General features: G+C 36.9%; 1 protein-coding gene across 3 annotated transcripts in view; it reads left to right on the top strand.

Moving 5' to 3' along the window:
- The window catches only part of CDKAL1 (CDK5 regulatory subunit associated protein 1 like 1), a 376,796-nt gene that overhangs the window by 112,918 nt on the left and 245,158 nt on the right, over positions 1 to 18,720 (top strand). For all 3 annotated transcript variants that reach the window (XM_015617399.2, XM_033512031.1, XM_033512032.1), the window contains exons 6-7: positions 6,658 to 6,754; positions 14,672 to 14,720. In XM_015617399.2, the coding sequence (XP_015472885.1) occupies positions 6,658 to 6,754; positions 14,672 to 14,720 (146 nt within the window). The remainder of the gene's footprint in view (positions 1 to 6,657; positions 6,755 to 14,671; positions 14,721 to 18,720) is intronic.

Raw genomic sequence — 18,720 nt, 5'->3', positions numbered from 1 at the left:
AAGGAGCAGATTGTCATTAATTACACTTTCCTTTTAAGAACAGTTGTGAGGCTGATAACTTCTAATTATGGGTTTTGCAGATATGCTTTAAAGTTATGGTATATTGATTTTTAAAAATCTGTTTTCTTAATCATCTGGAGGGACAGGAACTGGCATGTAACCATTTTTGCCTAGCCTGACCAAAAGACATCCTGGAAGTTTCTCTCTCATATTGATCAATTCAGCCTTGCTTTGGGCTACAAAAATTGCTAGCCAGGGCCAAGGTGAGATTGAGGATTTGTTCCTTCATTCTGTCCTCTTCCTGAATACATTCTGGTCTGATTTTTCAGTTTGATGAAGTCTTTGAACTATTAATTTGAAAGCCTTTGTGGGAAGAAAAGATCATCATTACAACTAACATGCTGTATTTGTGTGAGTAATGACTGCCCAGGAATAGCTGTTGCATCTTTAATTGCTGCCTATAAAATTACATTCTCAAAAAATTTGAGTAAAACTCAGGCACTGATTTGACTGGGTCTAGAGTTTCAGTTCAGATTACCTTTTGCAGAAAAAGCTGCAGTCACTTCACTTGCATGCCAGGTACTTGGGTGAAAACAAATTTCCATTAATTTCAGAAACTTGGGGAGCAATTTGGTATGTAGCATGTGAGTCTTGGGGTTATTCTCAGAGTTGACATTTCATGTGCTATTAAAAACTCCCTTAGGGAAGGGTATTTTTATGCTTTTATTTATTAATTTTTTGCTTGGAGCATGTCTTTGCAACCTCAGTTTGGGGTTTGATGGAGCCAGCTTTTGTATCTTTTTGAAGTATTTTCAGAGAAGACATGCTTGCTTTTGTCAGGAGGAGCACATGCAGCTTACTTTATCGTGGAATATTTGCATGTTACCTGGTGGTATTTACCACAGGAGATGCGATTTGAAAAGTTTGGTGGATGCAACTTGGCAATGAGATGGCTGCTTTGCTAGAGACTTTGCTAGAGACTTTACTAGGTCCTCCAAGAGCAGTTCAGTATACTCCAATAATCAGCATAAGCATTCTCAAATTTGTGTCTTCACATGCCTCACAGATAAATTACAGTAATTCTTTGGGGGCTGTGGAAGTGCACAAGGAAGCTGACACTCCTAAGCAGACTCTTGAGTGGTTATGTTCTGATTAATAATGTTGACAAGCTTTCATCAGATTTTCCACAAGCCTTTGTCTATGGGGCTGTCCCTAACTTCGAAAGCAGAACATTTATGAGTTTCTAACATACTTTTTGGTTCTTACTCACCCACTATGCTCAGCATATTGTGGCCTCAAAGGTTTCATGAGACATTTTAAGCTCATCAGAGATAAAACAAGGAGTTCCTGTGTCCCCTTTTTCTGTTTCTTTCCCAACAGCTTTTGTTTTCACTCTGTTTTGATTCTGCTGCATCCCTTTTCCCATGAGCTAACTTAATAGAACAAAATGGTTAAAACCCCCAATCTTGGCTCAATAAATTTCTCTTATATCAGTGAGTTAAATGGGGCTGTGGAAGGGCCAGGTCAGCTGCAGAGCTTGGAGCAGAGAAGGAATGGTACCAGATGGCCAGAAGTGAGAAGGAAGGGGGTGTTGAAGTTGGAGAAAGGTAAGAGCAACAACAGCAGACAGAGAGGATGGGAAGTGAGCCTTTGGGTACTAATGAGACATTACGTTAGCTCAAAGCTTGTAAAGCCACGGTTCAACTTACCATTTGTAATTTTTCAAACAGAAAATAGCTGTATGATTTTATGGATTTTCAGGAATGTATTCTAAATGCTATAAAGGCACCATATTTTCATTCCATGGATGTTGCGCTCTCTTTAAAACTTGTGGCTTTCTGCTGATTGATTCAGCAGATGAGAGAGTTGGAAGATCTTTCACATATTTGCATCTTCAGCCAAATAGCATTTATTTTTCCCCAGAGGCATCACAACACCGTTTCTACAGCCTGGGAAGTAGTGTCTCCTGAATTCTACTTTTTATAATCATTGGCAGCCTGATCTCATCATATACCCAGCTAAAACTGTATTTAGCTAGAGCTGCTGTAGCAGAACTTATTCATGTATACTCACATTTCTTTGGACACTTCTAGACACAGAGCTCCCCTTTGTTTACAGCTTCTCACCTCTCTAAAACACCTGATAAGGACTGTTGTGGATTTTGTGTAGTAGGAGGCCATGAGAATGGTATGAATAGACTACAATGATGCATTGCACAATTCAGTTTAAGTATGCACATCTTATGATGGAGTTGCCAGGTTTGTGCAGGTACAAGGAGGATGTGAATGCTGCATTTGGTGGGAATAGCTCATGGATGGTCAGTTGTTATCCACCTAGTAGGATTCAGATTTCACTTCAGATAACAGTTACTTCCTGTACTTTAGCATTGAAATAGTTCTTATTTTTGAACATTTCCCAACTGCTATTGATACAAAGCTGAAAAAGCTCACTGTAAACCACTTTCCCCCTTAATTTCTTGCTTTTGTTTAAAAATTCTGCTGTTGCTTCTTTTACTTGAATTTGACTGTTACTTAGTCCTGCTGCAGTCAACCTTCTGCTCATTGTCTATACACTTATTCATTATTTAATTGCACCAACAATGGGTTTTGGAGGAAAAAATGTGGGGTTTGCAGGCAAAATGCTTGGTTTCACAGATCTGGTACTAGAGCAGCACTTTATTATTTATTATTTTAAAATTGCATGTTTCATGCTGACAAGTCTGTAGTTTATCAGCTTTTCTCTCTGCAGACCAGACTGCTTTTTATTTCAGAGGTCTGTTAAGCCTTCCTGTGCAGCTGGGATCCCTTAGTGGGGAGTAGTGGTGGCTCCCTGAAAGCTATGAGTTACTTAAGAGTTCACAGCTTAGAAAAATCCAGTGGGCAGCTCTGCTTATGGAAAGGGAAATGAGCAGGCAAGCAGTGGTGGTCTGGCTCCTCTTGTCTCCAGCAAAGAGCAAGTTAGCAATTACTTTCAATATCAGACTGTCTTCTATTGAACTTGGCCCATCTTTGCTTTCACTTTTTTATTGCCTTCCATAGATTTGAACCTCAGGGAAATGTCCCTAACTTGTTTCTTTTGGTGGTTTCACCTGAGTGTCCGTGTGAGTCATGAAAAAGTGGAACAGCTTCCTGCACTGGCTGCCATGGTATCCAGCAGTGTTGCTATACACACAGAGCTGATGTAACAAATGCTTATGGGGAACTTTTTTGGAGGGTGGGAGATGTTTCTTTGTTGTATTACTGACTAAATTTTCCTGGAGCTTAAAAAATAAAAAATAGAGGAACCATGCAACTAATTACATAGAATTGTGAGAAAAATATTCCAGTTTGGGAAGATTCCTAACATAAATAAAAGTGTGCATGAGCAAGGCAGAAATTCTCCAGTTACATTCTCAAACTTGCTTTTTATAGGCAGAATACATGGAACATATTTCATTATCTCTGCAACAGAGTATAAATCTTGTGATCTTGTATGAGTCCTCTGCTGTATACAGCACTTCACACCCCTGTTGTTTCCCACTTGTTTCTTGTTCCCTACCCATTTGTTCCATTAGGAAGTAGCTTGAACAATTCCTTTCTTAAAAAAAAAAACAAAAAAAAAAGGCTCTAACTAAATTTCTGTTCAGATTTATATCTTGCAAGTGGCTTTTAGAAAAGAGTATTTCTGGAAGATGTTTCATGAGTCAATTAAATTGAAAGTTCAAGGTAAGGTTCATGTAACTTAAAAATATAAAGGGTTCTAAAAGAGAAGATGTATTTATTCATGCCACCTACTAGATTCCATGAGGTATTATTCTCCTTACTATTCATGTTTTTGAAGAATAAAGGCTCTTCAAATACAGTTCTCGTGCTAACTAGATTTCTGAAGAATAATTTTTGCAGGCTTTTGTTAATATGAGTAAGGCTCATTAAACAATATTAAAAGGAGGTGACAATATAGCATTGGAATGCATATTTTGAGAAGTGGTTTCTTGAAAACAAGGCAAAACCATCATAATTTCCTTACAATGGCTTTTCATTTATGGTCGGTTTTGTGTATGGTGTGGTATATTATGAAGGTAATGAAAATTGGCTAAAATTTAGTTCTGGCATTTCCACTTAATTGCATTTTAAAGAAAAAAAGTCTCAGTGTACAAAATTCTTTACTCTGTAGAGACCTGTACAACTTTTAAAAAGTTAAATGAAGGCAATGCTTATTATGAAGAATATTCATTTTAGCTTTTTCTCCCCTAGCTCTAGTTATAGTCCCAGAAGATATGGCAAAATGTTAAAGCTGTGAAATAACATTAAAATGCCATTTAATGTGTCAAGGGAAACTTTGTTTATTTTTTTTTTTCTCAGATAAAAGGACGTGAATAAAAGCTTTTTCTTCTGTAGTGCTCACAGGTTTTCAAGTAGATGGAGTGGGCTGTTGCTTGCAGCAGATTATGCCAGATGCCAAGTTGCCTAGGGATGTGTGCTTTGTTTGCTGGAGACAGGGTTTATTGTCTTGCCTCCAGGCATTAGGTTGAGTCTGTTAGACTATATAAGTAGTGATTTTTATCCTTTGAGTTAGTGGAGTGTCACATGGTGCTATGTGACATTTTTAGGTAATGCATGAAGAATGATTTTTATTTTCTTATTTTTTCTTGGATATGTAGTAGGTAACCTCCACTGAAGTTTTGCAAAACCCCTAAATATTTACCACTAAAAGAAAAGCGGGATTACAGGTTTTGGAGACATGTTTCTATGTTTTGTGACTAAGAAATATACTAAATTAGCATTTTATCATAGTTCTTTACCCACAGAAATATTATCAAGGAAGAGATGGAAGATTTGCGTTTATATTATACTCTTAGTGTGCAAACAGAGGACCATCAAGTTTCTGTATGATGAATGTCTGAACATTTCCTGGAAGTCCCACTAAAACAAAGTCAAATATTTTATAGGCATTTGCTGCATTTATATTGGATATGAAGTAACAGTAATAATAATTTTTCCTGTTATTTCTCTCTTGTGTTTATTTCTTTCCTTTAAAATGCCTCATTTTAGTGCAGCAGCCAACAGAAGGTATTTGACAAAATGGCCTGTGATCTCCTTTATTATTACAATTTGTGTGTTATTATGAGCTTTCATTCGAGCTGTAAATTGCAAATAGATTTGTCCACATTACAAGTGTGAAGTGAAAATTCTGAGCAGGGAAACTGTGGTACCACTCTGGGTTGATTTGGGGTTCTTTTGTTAAAATTGCCTTTGCTGGAGATGGACAGATACTCATTAAGCATCCATGTGCTTGCTGAATATCACTTCCTTTAGTGCATTCATCTTGGAGACAGCTCAAGCAAGCTGAAGAGTATAAAATTGTCTATTATATAATGCCATTTATGTCTAGAAAAAAAACCCACCTTTATCTTTATTCAAAACAGAAATCCAAAAATTAAAATCACATTCTTAATAGGAAAAGGAAATAATTTTCAGTTTCTAATGCTCATATTGTTCTGTAATTCTCATCAGCCACTATGATAAATTTAGCAGGGGGCATATTGTGGATATTTTTTCTGAGAAGTGTTGACGTGTCTTAGCCTATTCCAGCATAACAGTAAATACTTCATGAATTCATACATTGCTGTAGAAAAGATTGTGCAGGTTCCAGTTTGACAGAAGTCTGCCAGGAGGTCGTGATACAACATGCAACGGTGGAAGATCGTTCTTGGAGCAGCCCATAATATGTTAGACCTAGCAAATCTCCTAAAATTATTCAGCACTTTTCTTGTTTTGTGTTTTGCACATTGTAATGCAGTTGTTGTGTTGGGTTATTAATCCAACTAATGGATGTTCTTCAAAGTTTAATGAACATTACCAGGTTTTGCATCTTACTGTTTTGCGTGCATCCGCTAGTTCTGTGCAGGCCTTCCATTATTTTCAAGACTCACTGCTGGCTTGATACTCACTGTTGAGTTCAAAGTGAGGAAAAATGTTACTAATGAAATGAATGGTGTTAACCATTTAATCTTAGTGTTTTGATTTCCTGCTTGATGCTAAGGTAGCATTAAAGCTAAGGAAGTACGAAGGTAATACCCAGACAAATGTTTCTCTGCCAGAGGCAAGTACTTAAAGCTTGATAGTGCTCAATATGCTTAAATATTTAAACATTTTAAAGTAACTGCATGTTTCAAAGTAAATAAACATTTTAACTAAACATCAGAAGACTGATGTAACTGGTCAGTTCTGACTGGTCCTACATAAATGTGTCTGTTCTGAGCTAGGGGTTCCTGCCTGCATCCTGTCCTCTGTCCCTGGCATTCTGTGTAACTTCTTGAATTGAGGTTAATTACTCTGTCCCATCTTTCTTGGCCAGTTTCTCTTCTACCATTTTGGCAAATAAAGTTGAGTGAACTTGATTAGGGCTTTCAAGGTTGTATTTTTGTCCAAGATTTGCAATGGTCACGGTCTCTGTACACAACACCCCAAACTGAACCAGGTGTGCTGTAGCTTCATATGGAGCTCTTTCGGTGTGCTGGTTTGTTTGGTTTCTGGCTCAAACATGGACAAATTGCTTCTGATTTGGCGAGGTCTTCATTGTGATTGATTTCTGTTGTCACGTGCATAATATGACTGTGTTGAAGTTGAAAACTATATTTTAAAAAAAGATATTGACGCACTGTTTTTCCTTCTTTAGGAAAGCCCAAGAAGGGAAGAAGAAAGTTGTTCTAGCAGGCTGTGTACCACAAGCCCAACCTCGTCAGGAGTACCTGAAAGGCTTGAGTATTATAGGGGTATGTATCTTTAGAAATCAAAGGTTTTCATAAATGTTTTCAATAGGTCAGTGTCAATATCTAGACTCTGTTGCCTTTCTCTTGGAAAAAGCAGCAGAGAAGCTTCCTGCCATGTCCTCCTCCTGTTCATCTTTTTGCATTATACTACACTTAAACCTTCCTTCAGTCGAGGGTGATTTGATTCGGCTGTGGCATGAGGGGTGAAAGAAAAGGATGCTGTTGTTGGAGCTGACTTCCATTGCCCTTTGAAGCCTGAAAATTGCCAGGCTTCATCCAGGATGAAGGTATCAATTACAATGTTCTTAAAAATATCATCATTTATTTGCTTTAAGATAAGCCTTAAGACCTTTGTTAAAATCAGTGGAAGAAGTGTAGGGGACTAAAGCATATGAATTACACAGACACAGCTGAGGGTTTGGTGGTTGTTTTATTACTTCACACTATTAAGCAGAGTGGAAAATAGCAATGATTATTTTGTTTAAATTTGAGGCAGTCTGAAGAGTTAAATCCACTGGTGACTGACTCGTTAAACAGTTACCAAGCTTTACCTTGAAAATGAAACCACAGAGCTTTGACTTCGGGAATAAAGTACTTTCAGTATTCTTTGGGATGTGGTACTACTGTATCACTAAATCATCTTTGGAAAATAAAAAAGTAAAATGGGTGAATGGATTTCCTCTTTGCTCAGAGGCCACATAGTTATTGATCCATAATTGGTTGTTACAGCAAGTATAATAATGCCTACACATATGTAGACAGAGGGGGAAAAAAATGAACAGCTCACTGTCTTTTGACCAAGACTCTAATTTGATGTTTCAGTTTTGATGAATTTAACCTATCAAAATTGGGAAGTTTAGTATTTTTTTAAAACATTTTTTATTTCCCTCTTTTTAAAATTTTTCATTCAGGTAACATATAATTTCTGAAAATTAACCTCTCCTCATCAACTTCATTTGAGTACCTAGAACCAGTGTTTAATGAAAAATATTAGTAGTTTTGTGTTTTTTACAGGAAGGTTTCTGTTAGGAGATGAATTAGGTGTTGATACAGTGTTCCCAAGTACTTTGTAACTAGACCTGAAAATACTGAAATGTAGTCTTTGCAATAAGGACACTATCCTCTAGCTGTCATTGCTGTGGTAAAATTTACTGTACTTTCAGTAAGAGATCCCTCTGCTCAGAAAGATCTTAAACTTGAGGCAAACCTGTTAACAAAAACAAAGCTAAAAGCACATATTGTCCATGTTATCAGTTCATACATTTAAGATTTTCTTCACATTTTACAAAGAATGTGTATGAGAGGGTGACTGCATTTAAAGGACAAGACTTGTCTTACTATTGCAAAATATTTTTCAGAGGCAGCTTTTGCAGAATTGAGAAATAGAAAATGTTCTGTTGGAAATGGGATATTGATTCTACTTTAAAATTTCAAGCATTAAGGTTACAGTTTTGGAAATCTTTCTTTGATACCAGATTGGTCTTGTCTTGAACTTGGAAGAGAGACATAATTTATTTTATTTTTGCTTATATAAGTTCTGCTGTTTTCTTCCCCACCCTTTTTTTTTTTTCTTCTCTTTTTCAATATTTATTTTAAAGGACTCTGTTATCTGAGAATGTGTTTATTTACCAGCAATTATAACTCCCTTGGGGTGGCTTTCTAAAGGCAGTGTGTCAGAGGCTCTTCTCTTGTTAGGATGGAGGAGGAAGTTGCATTATAACTACCAGAGAAATTCTAGTAAATCAGCTTGTTTTGATGTGCATTTGAAAAATACAGGACTGAACTTCCACTGTTCTTTTATTTATTGCCTGATCTGGGCAGAAAGTAAGGAAGGGCAACCTCATAGCCTTCTTACCATTTGTGATGTTACTGTGCTTTTGTGTTTCTATAAAGTAATTGCTACTTTGAAAACATGAAGTGGGTTGAGGCGTTGCCATAGGCTGTGTGTAAGGCAAACCATAATGTCACATGAGAAGGTGGAGGAGCTCTTTTCTGGAATGGGAAAATTCTAGGCAGTAATAAACCTGCCAAGGGTGTAAAGTACCTGAAGCACATAATGCATTACAGAGGTTCACAGCCAGTTACCCTCAGGTGGTTTCCAAAGTTTACTGCGTTGTGTTTGTGGTGTACTCACTTCAAACTCAAGTGCATGTACAGTGCACAAAGAGACATCGCCTCTCCTATGCAGAGTTATCCCTTACTTGGCATTTTTAGTTGCCAAAATTAGGATGTATGACTCTGCCAATTGTTTTGAGGGGATTATAGGGGAAAGAAAAGGAGGGACAAGGGAGGAATGAAAGATTTAGCCTACAGGTTATGTTTTGGGACTCGTAAATGGATGTAGGTAATTGTAGTGTTTCCTCACTTCCTGAGCTGCATACAAGAGCACACAAAATCCTTTTTCCCAGTAACAGTTGATCCATTGGAATGGGATATTTTATTTCATAGACATTTTCTGGAGTTTAAAGGTGCTTGATCTCCAAATGATGCTATGTGTTGGAATCCCTGGCCAGGTTGCTGGGGGTTTATAGGCCTTAAGAGGCTTCACAAGGCCCATGTATCCGTACTTTCAAATCATCAAACTTGCTGTGCAGACTGAAAGCATAATGCTTAATCCACCCACATGTGTATTCCATTATAGTCATAGAATAGCTCCACAGGTGAGTGAATCTTGAAAGAGAACTCCAATTCTCCTTCATTCTCTTTCTTTCCCAGGGTAGCATCTATCATCCAAGACCTATCACCTTCTGCCATGTACCCTTCACCTAAGGGGAGAGTTTCAGCCTGTTCTTTCATCTGCACAAACCCACACACCCAATCCAGTGTTGCTGCTCTAGAAGGCTCTAGCACACCCTCCTTTGCTGCTGCTCTCTGAATCAGAAGGTGCAGGTCCAGTGCATGGTGGGGTATGGCAGGCTCTTTGGCCAAGGCGAGCCTGAAACTACTGCTTCCAAGAGAAATAGCCATGAAAAACCCTCTGCCAAGGCTCCTTGCGTTCTCCTGACCTCCAACTAACCCTTTCCTCTGGCTGTTGTACTGTATAAGGCAAGCTTTAAGTAATTTTCTTTTCATATCCAGTTTGAAACACTGGAATGTGATTAGTGGGAGTGCTGAACACTCCCAGCAGCAGCACGTAACACTAGGAGCACTGCTATAAAATAGATGGTGCAGCATAAAAAATGCTAAGTGCATTACAAAAAACAGGCACTTTATTTCTCAAGCTCTGCATCTGTAATTGGTAAACACTTTTAAGTTTAATTCCTTATTAATTTAATTCCTTATTCCTTCATTTGTAAAGTGCTCCAGTGACTATATAAAATCCTCTGGAACTTTAGCAGTGCCATTGTGAAAGGAAATCACTGTAACCATACCAAGATGCCCAGTGTCCATACAGCCCTATTGCTTTGTCCTCATAAACGAGGAAGATACGTTGTATGGTACTTCTGTTCACTTCATAGAAGTTTGGGTGATGTTTGCAAAACAGAGATGGTGATACTTGCCTACTTTGTAGTGTTTATAAGGCCACACTGCATTCAGGATTGCAGTTCTGTTTGCTGCCCTTAAAACAGAGCCTTGCATAAATGCAGATAGCCAATATGTACTTCATGAAAGTCAAATTTGATGGAATTTTACTCTGAATTATTTGAAGCAGCAGAACTTCTTGGAAAGCATGCTGAAAACCTGAGAACAGGTAGAAACTGTTCTTCTCTAAGTTATGGCTAAGAATGATTTCATACAAACCTCTGCTGGTGAGCTTTGGCCTTTGAATTCCCGTGTTGATATTCAGATAGGACACTTGAACCTGGGAAGTCAGAAAAGATTGTCACTTAAGCACCTGCTTGTAAACTGAAAATTGGATGTGCAAATTCAAAACTCATTTCTGCTCATTTCTACAGCAGTTATGTACTATCCTGTAAATCAAAGGGTGTAGCAATTAATTTAGGTAAGAGTTATCCTTCAGCTGTGTCAGTGTTTAGCAGTGAAAATAAGTTGTTTATGTGCTTCTCTGGGTTAGTCTCCTTCCCTTTAAAGTCTGTGTAGATCCTCCTCTCAGAATACATTCCTAACCCAGAGTAATGCCCATTACTATGGTCAGTATTGTCAGCAAAGGTTTTAAACACAGATGTTATGCCTCTGAAGCCAGGGTGGCTAGTCACATGCCTTTTGAAGTTACATATTAAGCCCTAGATTTATCTTGCCTAAGTGCTGTAATTTGAGAGTCTGTTTTGCTTAGTTCTCTTTATGGTCAATGAAGATAATTATCTCTAAAATAATTTAGATTTTTAGAAGACCTGAAGTGCCTTTTGAAGCCATGTATTCCCCTTTTACTGGATTTAGAGAGGGAATAGGCTGAGTAGTCTTTTAACATCCATCATTTGGCAGAGATCCCTAAATAAGGTGAGATGAAACTGACAGTTAGTGAGCTGGAGTTAAAATCTTCAGTATTATAAATAGTATGTTCTAATTACCTAAGAGAGATTATTTTATCTATGTAGTGACCATTTTGTTTCTTAATTATGTCAATGAGAATCAATCTGTAGGGTTTTTCCTAGATGAAAAAAAAAAAAAAGAAAGGATTACTTCAAGTAGCTATGTATTGATATGTATGCTCACTCCTAAGGTGTTTATATTGGATCTTAGGAAAAATTTCATTATGTGAAGGGTGGTCATGCATTGGACCAGACTACTCAGGGAAATGGTTGAGTCACCATCCCTGGAGGTATTTAAAAGTCATGTAGATATGGTGCTTAGGGATATAGGGTTTAGTGGGGGGCTTGGGAGTGCTGGGTTATTATGGATACAAATGATTGCTGAGCTGTACTTATACCTAGCTCTGATCCTGCCAGGAGGGGTCAAAGATTTTTCCTGGCCTTTGTTTCAACTCAGTCTTCATGCTTTGATAAAACTATCTTTATCCTTGCTTTTTCACCAGACAGTTTCCTGCTTTGGCTACTCCTTCGTGGGGTTTTGAGCCTTGCCTGTGCTCTTGGCTTATATTAATCTCAGCTCTCATTTGTGGTGGTTGAGTGTTTTTTTTTTTGGTTTTGGTTTTTTTTGTATAGTTCTACTCAGCTGTCAACTCCATTCGGTTCTGCTCTTGTTTTATTCACATTCTAAAGGAGAACCATTTGAAATGGACATTAAGTCCAAAATACACTTAAGTATGCTGGAAACACATAGGTCCCACAAGATCTGGGGCACCAAATGGGGTGCACTAACCAGCCCCAGCAGTGGTGTCCTGCTGTCAGTCCTGGGGGGTTGTTTTTTTGAGACACTCTCCAAAGAAATGTTGAGGAATGGTGTCATTTCCCTTCATACACCACCAAGATATCTCTGTGCTTCATGGGCTTCCTGATGCCTGATGGAGACATTATTGGAGCTCTGCTCTGAAGGTTTACACATACACCACTTAGATACCAATCCAGAGCAGAATTGTCTATAAGGTATTAGTGAGATGTGAGGAACAGAATCCAGCAGACCTTTATATATGCAATAAAATTTATTACTATGACTTCGTAATATTTTTGTCTCCTTTTCATTCCTCAACCCCCTTTGTTTTTTGGTTTTTTTTAAATAAGAATCTTCTAAACCTTTCCCTCTTCTCACTACAGATTCACCTCACATTTTCTAATATACTTTTATCTTCACAAGGTCAGACTGGAAGCATTCCACATTTTCTTCTTGAGCACTTGCGGCTTTAGCCAAATAATTTCCAATAATTTCAAATGAAAAAAATATTTAATGTGGGAAATAATATGTAAGGCAGAACAAACATCCATTTCTAGGTGCAGATATCATTATCTCTCAGACTTACAATTTTAATTACTTACATGAGCCATCTTCTTAATAGACATATTGAGAATAATTAATTTATCCAATAAAATGAAGATGTGATATAATGGTAGGTGGGTTTTTTCAATTTTTATTCAACAGGGGATTTGCAGCAATGCAAAAATTCCTCAGATGCACAATGCAGAAAGTAATTGGTGGCTCAGGTTATGAACCACCACAGTTTCTCATATTTTAAATTACTAAAATGGTTATGAACTTAAACAGTCTGGTACTGAGACATATAGCAGTAATGTTTTTAGATAATATAACACAGACTTTGCTCCCTAACTGTTGTGTAGTTTTAAATGTGTACTCTTCTATTTTCAACTGGAATTTTTCTATTTATTTTTTAAACATTTAGTAGAAAGTATGTATATTGAATATCTTGAGTCATAATTTTTAAAACTATATCCAAAATGGATATGTACAGAAGTATGTAAATATGCATGTGTTCCATATGACTGCTTATGTGTGCTTTCTATACAAGCTGATTGCTAGATAAGTCAGTATGTCTGTAATGTTAATGCTTGTGATCCAGACAAATATTTAAACATATTTATTTTTCAGTAAAATTATTAAAAGGCAGATACTTTCAGTACTATAAACTAATTTCTAGAATTCATAACTAATATACTGTATTCAAAAATCTGAAATGATGGACATCCCTATTTTAAAAGGCTGTATTTCAAAAGATTAAAAAACGAAAAGAAAAAGCAAAATGCTTTTACATGGACTTGATCCAACACCCAGACAAGGAAAGGAACTGACTCCCACTGACTTCAGTTGGGAATTTAAAATTGGGCTCCAACTTTAGGTGAGCTTTTTTTTAAACTTCTTTTAGACAGACTGGGAAAATGAATGTGAAATAGACAAGATTGTGTGACAAACTCAGTGGTTTAGGACCCAGAGACTTAATGGCTTTGATACAAGGGATCCAGGTTCCAGGCTCCTTATTGCAGACCAGGTTCTCCTTCTTAGGTCTCTGCAACTTGTGCTTTTCTGCTTATTTTGTAAACAAGCTGGAAAAGAAACTCCAAAGAAAAGACTGCTAAAATCATACTAAATCTAATTCATGTAATGTGCAGCTTAGAGAAACAGTATTTAAAAATGAATATTGTGGAAAAATTGCAAACTTAAGTGTGGCAAGCAACTTTCCTCCATTGTATGTAAATATCTGTAGAAGAATTACACAGAATAAGTGGTTTGGGTGAAAGCTCTGGAAAGAATCTCAGCTTAAGGAATTCTTGAGTGTTTGATTTTGCACTGTTAATGTTGATTCCTTCTACTTTATATGCCAAAATCCCTCTACAGTGTGTTGGCCATTGACTTTAAATAAAGACTATATATACCTGTATAATAGATAAGACTGTATATCTATTAAGAAATAATTGAACTATTTATCTCCTTATTGGTGAATTTTGGCAAATGTAACACTAAAACATAAATTTGTTGTCTTCATTGCAGATGTTATATAACGGTCATTAAATACTATTCTGTGGTGTGAAAAGCATGAGGGCTTTTCTCTTCTTTTTCAAACACAGGCTGCTTTAAGTTCAGGAAAATTCTGTTCTGTTCTCTGTGAAGTTCTTAAACTTCACAACAGTATTTTTAATTTTTTCGTGTGTTCCAGTGTCTTTCCCATCCAGTACCTCATCAATTTTCTCCCCTATACTCTGCCCTGACAGTGTCCTCAGCTTTTTGTTATTATCCATTATTTTGCTGTGGAGACTGGGGTGAGGGAGCACTTTGGCTGTTTTAGCCACCCAGATGCTGAGTGCGTGGTTCACCATTGCCTGTCACAGATCATGAATAACACTTAAAGCCTTCTAGCTGTTTGGTGATTTTTGCCAAACATATGGGAGCTTGCCATTTCTGAGGACAAAATTTGGTTTAAATTGGGTGGTGAATTTTAAAGTTAGTTATGGCAGATTGGCCAAGATCCACAGAAAATGAAAACTGGCTAATGAATGAAATGAAATGAAAACACAACCCAGAAGTCTTTACTCCTTGTTAATCCAGAAGACTAGTTACTATGAAAGTATGTACAGTTGTTGACTACTTAGGTATTTACCTTCTGACTTTTTTTAGGTTCAGCAGATAGATCGTGTAGTAGAAGTTGTGGAGGAAACTATTAAAGGTAAGCATCACACTTGAACTAATTGCAGCTAGTCTGAAACATGTAAGCATTAGCAGAAGTGCTGCTGATGTGTTCTTTTTCAACCTAACGCTTGCTTTGTGCTCTAGCTGACTGTTTGGGCAGTGCTATACTTTGTCATGCTTTGTTTAAGTGATGATTTCAGAGATGTTTTCTCTCAGGAGCTCTGTGGGTTGTTGGTTTCAAAGGTAAATGATCTAGAGGAGACTTCAAGAAATCATTTCACAGTGTAGGTTGGTGTAGAGTATTGGATAAAGCTTCTGCACTGTCTTGAGTGTTACTCCTCTACTTTCTTCTGTTTAGCTCTCTGATATTTTACTCTTTTCTGATGTTTTGGCTTACCTCCCTAAGCTCTTCTCAGCAGGGCAGATAAATTATCTTCTGGTTTAATGTTCTTTTGTAACTGTTCCTTGTTCTTTCTGGCTTTGTTCATGTGTGTGTACTCTTAGTAGTTTGCAGTGGAGGAGGGAAAAAACCCAGTATTGTTTCTGCAGCCTGACCAGTAAACATTTGCTGTTAGATAAATATATTTGTCTGGGTCCTTCTGGGTTACCTAAGTTTGTCTCCATTACTTATCAGGCCATAAAAATTACTGTTCCATGAAGCTTTAAATTCTAAGATTCAGTTTAATTTGCTGTACTTTCAATATAAACAAGTGTCTAGTCCACAAGACGTTGTCAGTAACTTTAATGCTGGAATTTGATTTTTTTTTTTTTTTTTTAACTACAGCATTAAAGTTTAAAGTAGTGGAAATTTTTAAAAGGAAAAAAGAAAATCTTCTATCATGAAATTGTGTGGTGTGGTATAAGACTTTTAGTGATTTGAAGACCTTAAGATTTCATGCTGCTTTGGATGCTTTCAGGAGTGAAACCTTTACTTTTGTGTACTCCCAACCAAAGTTTTACCCAGATTGTCTTTAACTTATGGCAGCTATTTTTGGGGGGGTACAACCTGCTTTACCATACAAACAAAGAAGAAATAAATTCAATGCATATTTTTTATTTAATAAGCCAAACTGTTTTCCCCAGAAACATCATGGTGTTCATGACAGTATGTTGGAAATGAGGATGCTTAATGATTTTTACAACAGTATTTCAGATCCCTATCTGCTTTTTCCTGCATTTTATTTGTTCTTAAGGGAGTAAGATGATAACCTGGGTCAGCATGCCCTCCCTTTACAAAATCTGGCTTTGTAATATTTATACTGACTCCAGATATTACTGCTTTTTTCATAACATAATTACTCAGGTTATGGTGACTGAGTGTTAGATGACTAGAAAGTGTACAAATAATCTAGTAGCAGCTGTTAAAATAATGATTTTCACTGAATGGATTTTTAGATTGCATTCACATTGATATAATGCTGGAAAATAAGGTTCATAGGAATGTTAATGAACATTTAAACTTTAAAAAGTGTGAATTTTTGGAAATATTTTTGTTCCTTTCTAGCTTACTAAAAGTGATTTGAATTAGAAAGTGAGCTGCTGAATTCCATACATAGTGCCAATTCCATCAGGGATTAACCAAAAGGTAACGGAATGCAGGATTTCTGAAGTTTTATTGGGAAAAAAAATAAAGAGAAGCCAGCTCTCCATTTTGAGAGAGACATTGACATACTGGAGAGAGTCAAACAGAGATGGTTAAGAGACGAGACTGGATCATTTCTCCTCCTAGGACAGTCTGAGAAGGCTCAGGGAGGAGGATCACTTCAAAGTATATAAATACCTGAAGAGAGGGTGCAAAGAGAAGTGAGACACCTTTTCAGTGGTGCCCACAGACAGGACCAGAGGCAAAGGGCAAAAAAAAGCACAGGAGGTTCCCTCTAAACACCAGGAAACACATTTTGACTGTGAGGATGAGCAAGCACTGGCTCAGGCTGAGAGAGGTGGTAGAGACTTCATCCCTGGCTGTATTAAAATACCGTGGACATGGTCCTGGGGAACTGGCTCTCAGTGGCTCTCCTTGAGTCAGAGCGTTGGACAAAGTGGTCTCCAGAGGTCCTTTCCAACTGTAACCCATCTGTGACAATAAAATTACAATTGGAAGGAGAATCAAGTTGGCAGAGATCATAGAATATGATAATAGCTTACTTTGGTAAAAGCGAGCCGTAAAAATAGGAGCTTTTACTTATATTTCTTTAGTTGACTTAAAGAAGCTGCATTATTTTATGTATTTTGGAATCATCTGCTTATAGAGAAGAATGTGAAGCTCTTTTTCGTTGTGTTTTATGAAGAGTTTAATGTTGAACTTCCATTATCTAAGTGAAGTAAAATACTGTAGATAATAGGACTGCTGACTAGAATATTTTCTTACATAAAATGGACACATGGTAGAAGATTAAATAAGTATAAGATCAAATGAAATGTAACCCTTAGTTTTCAGGAGTCTACATTGTTGCTAACAGCTTCTGAAGCTGCTAATGGTTTCAGAAGATGGAGGTGTTGTGGGACCAGGAATTAAACATGAATTCTGAATTCAGAGCCGGCTTGCACCAGAGACTTTTAAGCTGGGTATCTGTCATAGCTGAATGACACATTTTTTTTACTTTTTTTAAAGAAAAGCTAAAGTTGCATGGATGGTGTACTTTTGTAGTGTGGTTTTGTATATATTGAAAGCTTAAAAGTATTATATATTGACTGTTCAAAAAAAATATTTGACTGAATAAGTGGAACTTCATAGTGTCTGTGCTCTGTAGGTTGGTCAGCCTGAGTTGTCTGGATTTTCTATCCAAATTTCAAGGTGGAAACAGGTTACCCTGGTGCTAGTTTTAAGTCTAAAAGTCTAGCTTTCCCTGGCTTCCCATTTCTTAAGTGGTAGCTTAGTTTTTTCTTGGATGCTTGAATTTTTTCATTTGTAGGAGTTGCAGTTTTTGGGAAGTTTGTAGAAAGAATTTTTTTTCCTTACCTTTTTTTTCTGCAAATAATCATCTTTTCAGTTTTTCATGAAAACGGCTTCCCTATTGGATTAGGTGGAAGGTTTGTTGTTTTCCCAAAGAAAATTGATTTCTTGGAATTATTTAGAATTGTTTGTATGAAATATAAAAGGGTTTATTCTACCTTTTTTTCCCTCATTCTTAAGGGCATTGTCAGGAAGACCTTTTCAGAACAATTCCATTCTGCTGGGTCAAGAGATGGTGGTTAGAAGAAATATATCTTTGTGGTGGTCTTTGCCACATATGTGTGAAGACAGTGTAATTGTTAGTTCCCAACTTTCCATCGAGATAATTCTGATAAAGACTTTTTATGTGACTTTATCTTTTTATCCTGCTTCATCAGAAAATGAAAAAGAAGGATGTGCACATTTGTTGTTGCACTGACAGCTAAAAGAGAGAGAGAGACTTTTAAGAGGCTCAGTGATTTCTCAATTTTATGCTATCCTAACTTTTATCACAAGTGTTGAATTGAATCTTTGAAATTTCCTAATTAGCAGGTAAATTAGCAGGTAAATTGTCACTTCCAGAAGCAATCTTCAATAGCAGTGCAGTATTTGTATGCAGGTCATGTCTAATTAATATTTATACTGTGTCCTAAGATATATTTTAACTAGAGGCATCTTCACATACTTTTCATATGATGTGGTAATTTATAATCTGAAACCTCTATACTGTCTGTGAAGAACTAGACAAAATAATTAATTCACAGTCTCAGAATTGAGTTTCTCAAAGTGACAGCCACAATTGTGTAGCCAGTGTGTCTCTCAGTCTTCCTGATAAACAGAATGGTTTTGTCATGCAGGGTTCTGATTTAACAGTTTAGTAAACCCTACTTCATCTGCACATTACCAAAATTTTAAGTCTGGATTACAGCAATATTTACAACATTAGGGCATCATTCCTGCTCATGTGCTTAGTTTTCCAATAAGGTGTCGTGATGACATAGAATGTAAGGAAAGTATTGCTAAGGAGTTGTGGTGTCTGTGAGCTAGGTGAAAACAGGCCTATAACTGATGTGTGTTCCATCACTTAGTAAAATTTCAGTATAGA

The sequence above is a fragment of the Parus major genome, chromosome 2, assembly GCF_001522545.3.
Source record: "Parus major isolate Abel chromosome 2, Parus_major1.1, whole genome shotgun sequence".
Lineage (NCBI taxonomy): Eukaryota > Metazoa > Chordata > Aves > Passeriformes > Paridae > Parus > Parus major.
Note: the sequence above shows the minus strand (reverse complement) of the source record. Positions and strands in the feature narration are given on the sequence as shown.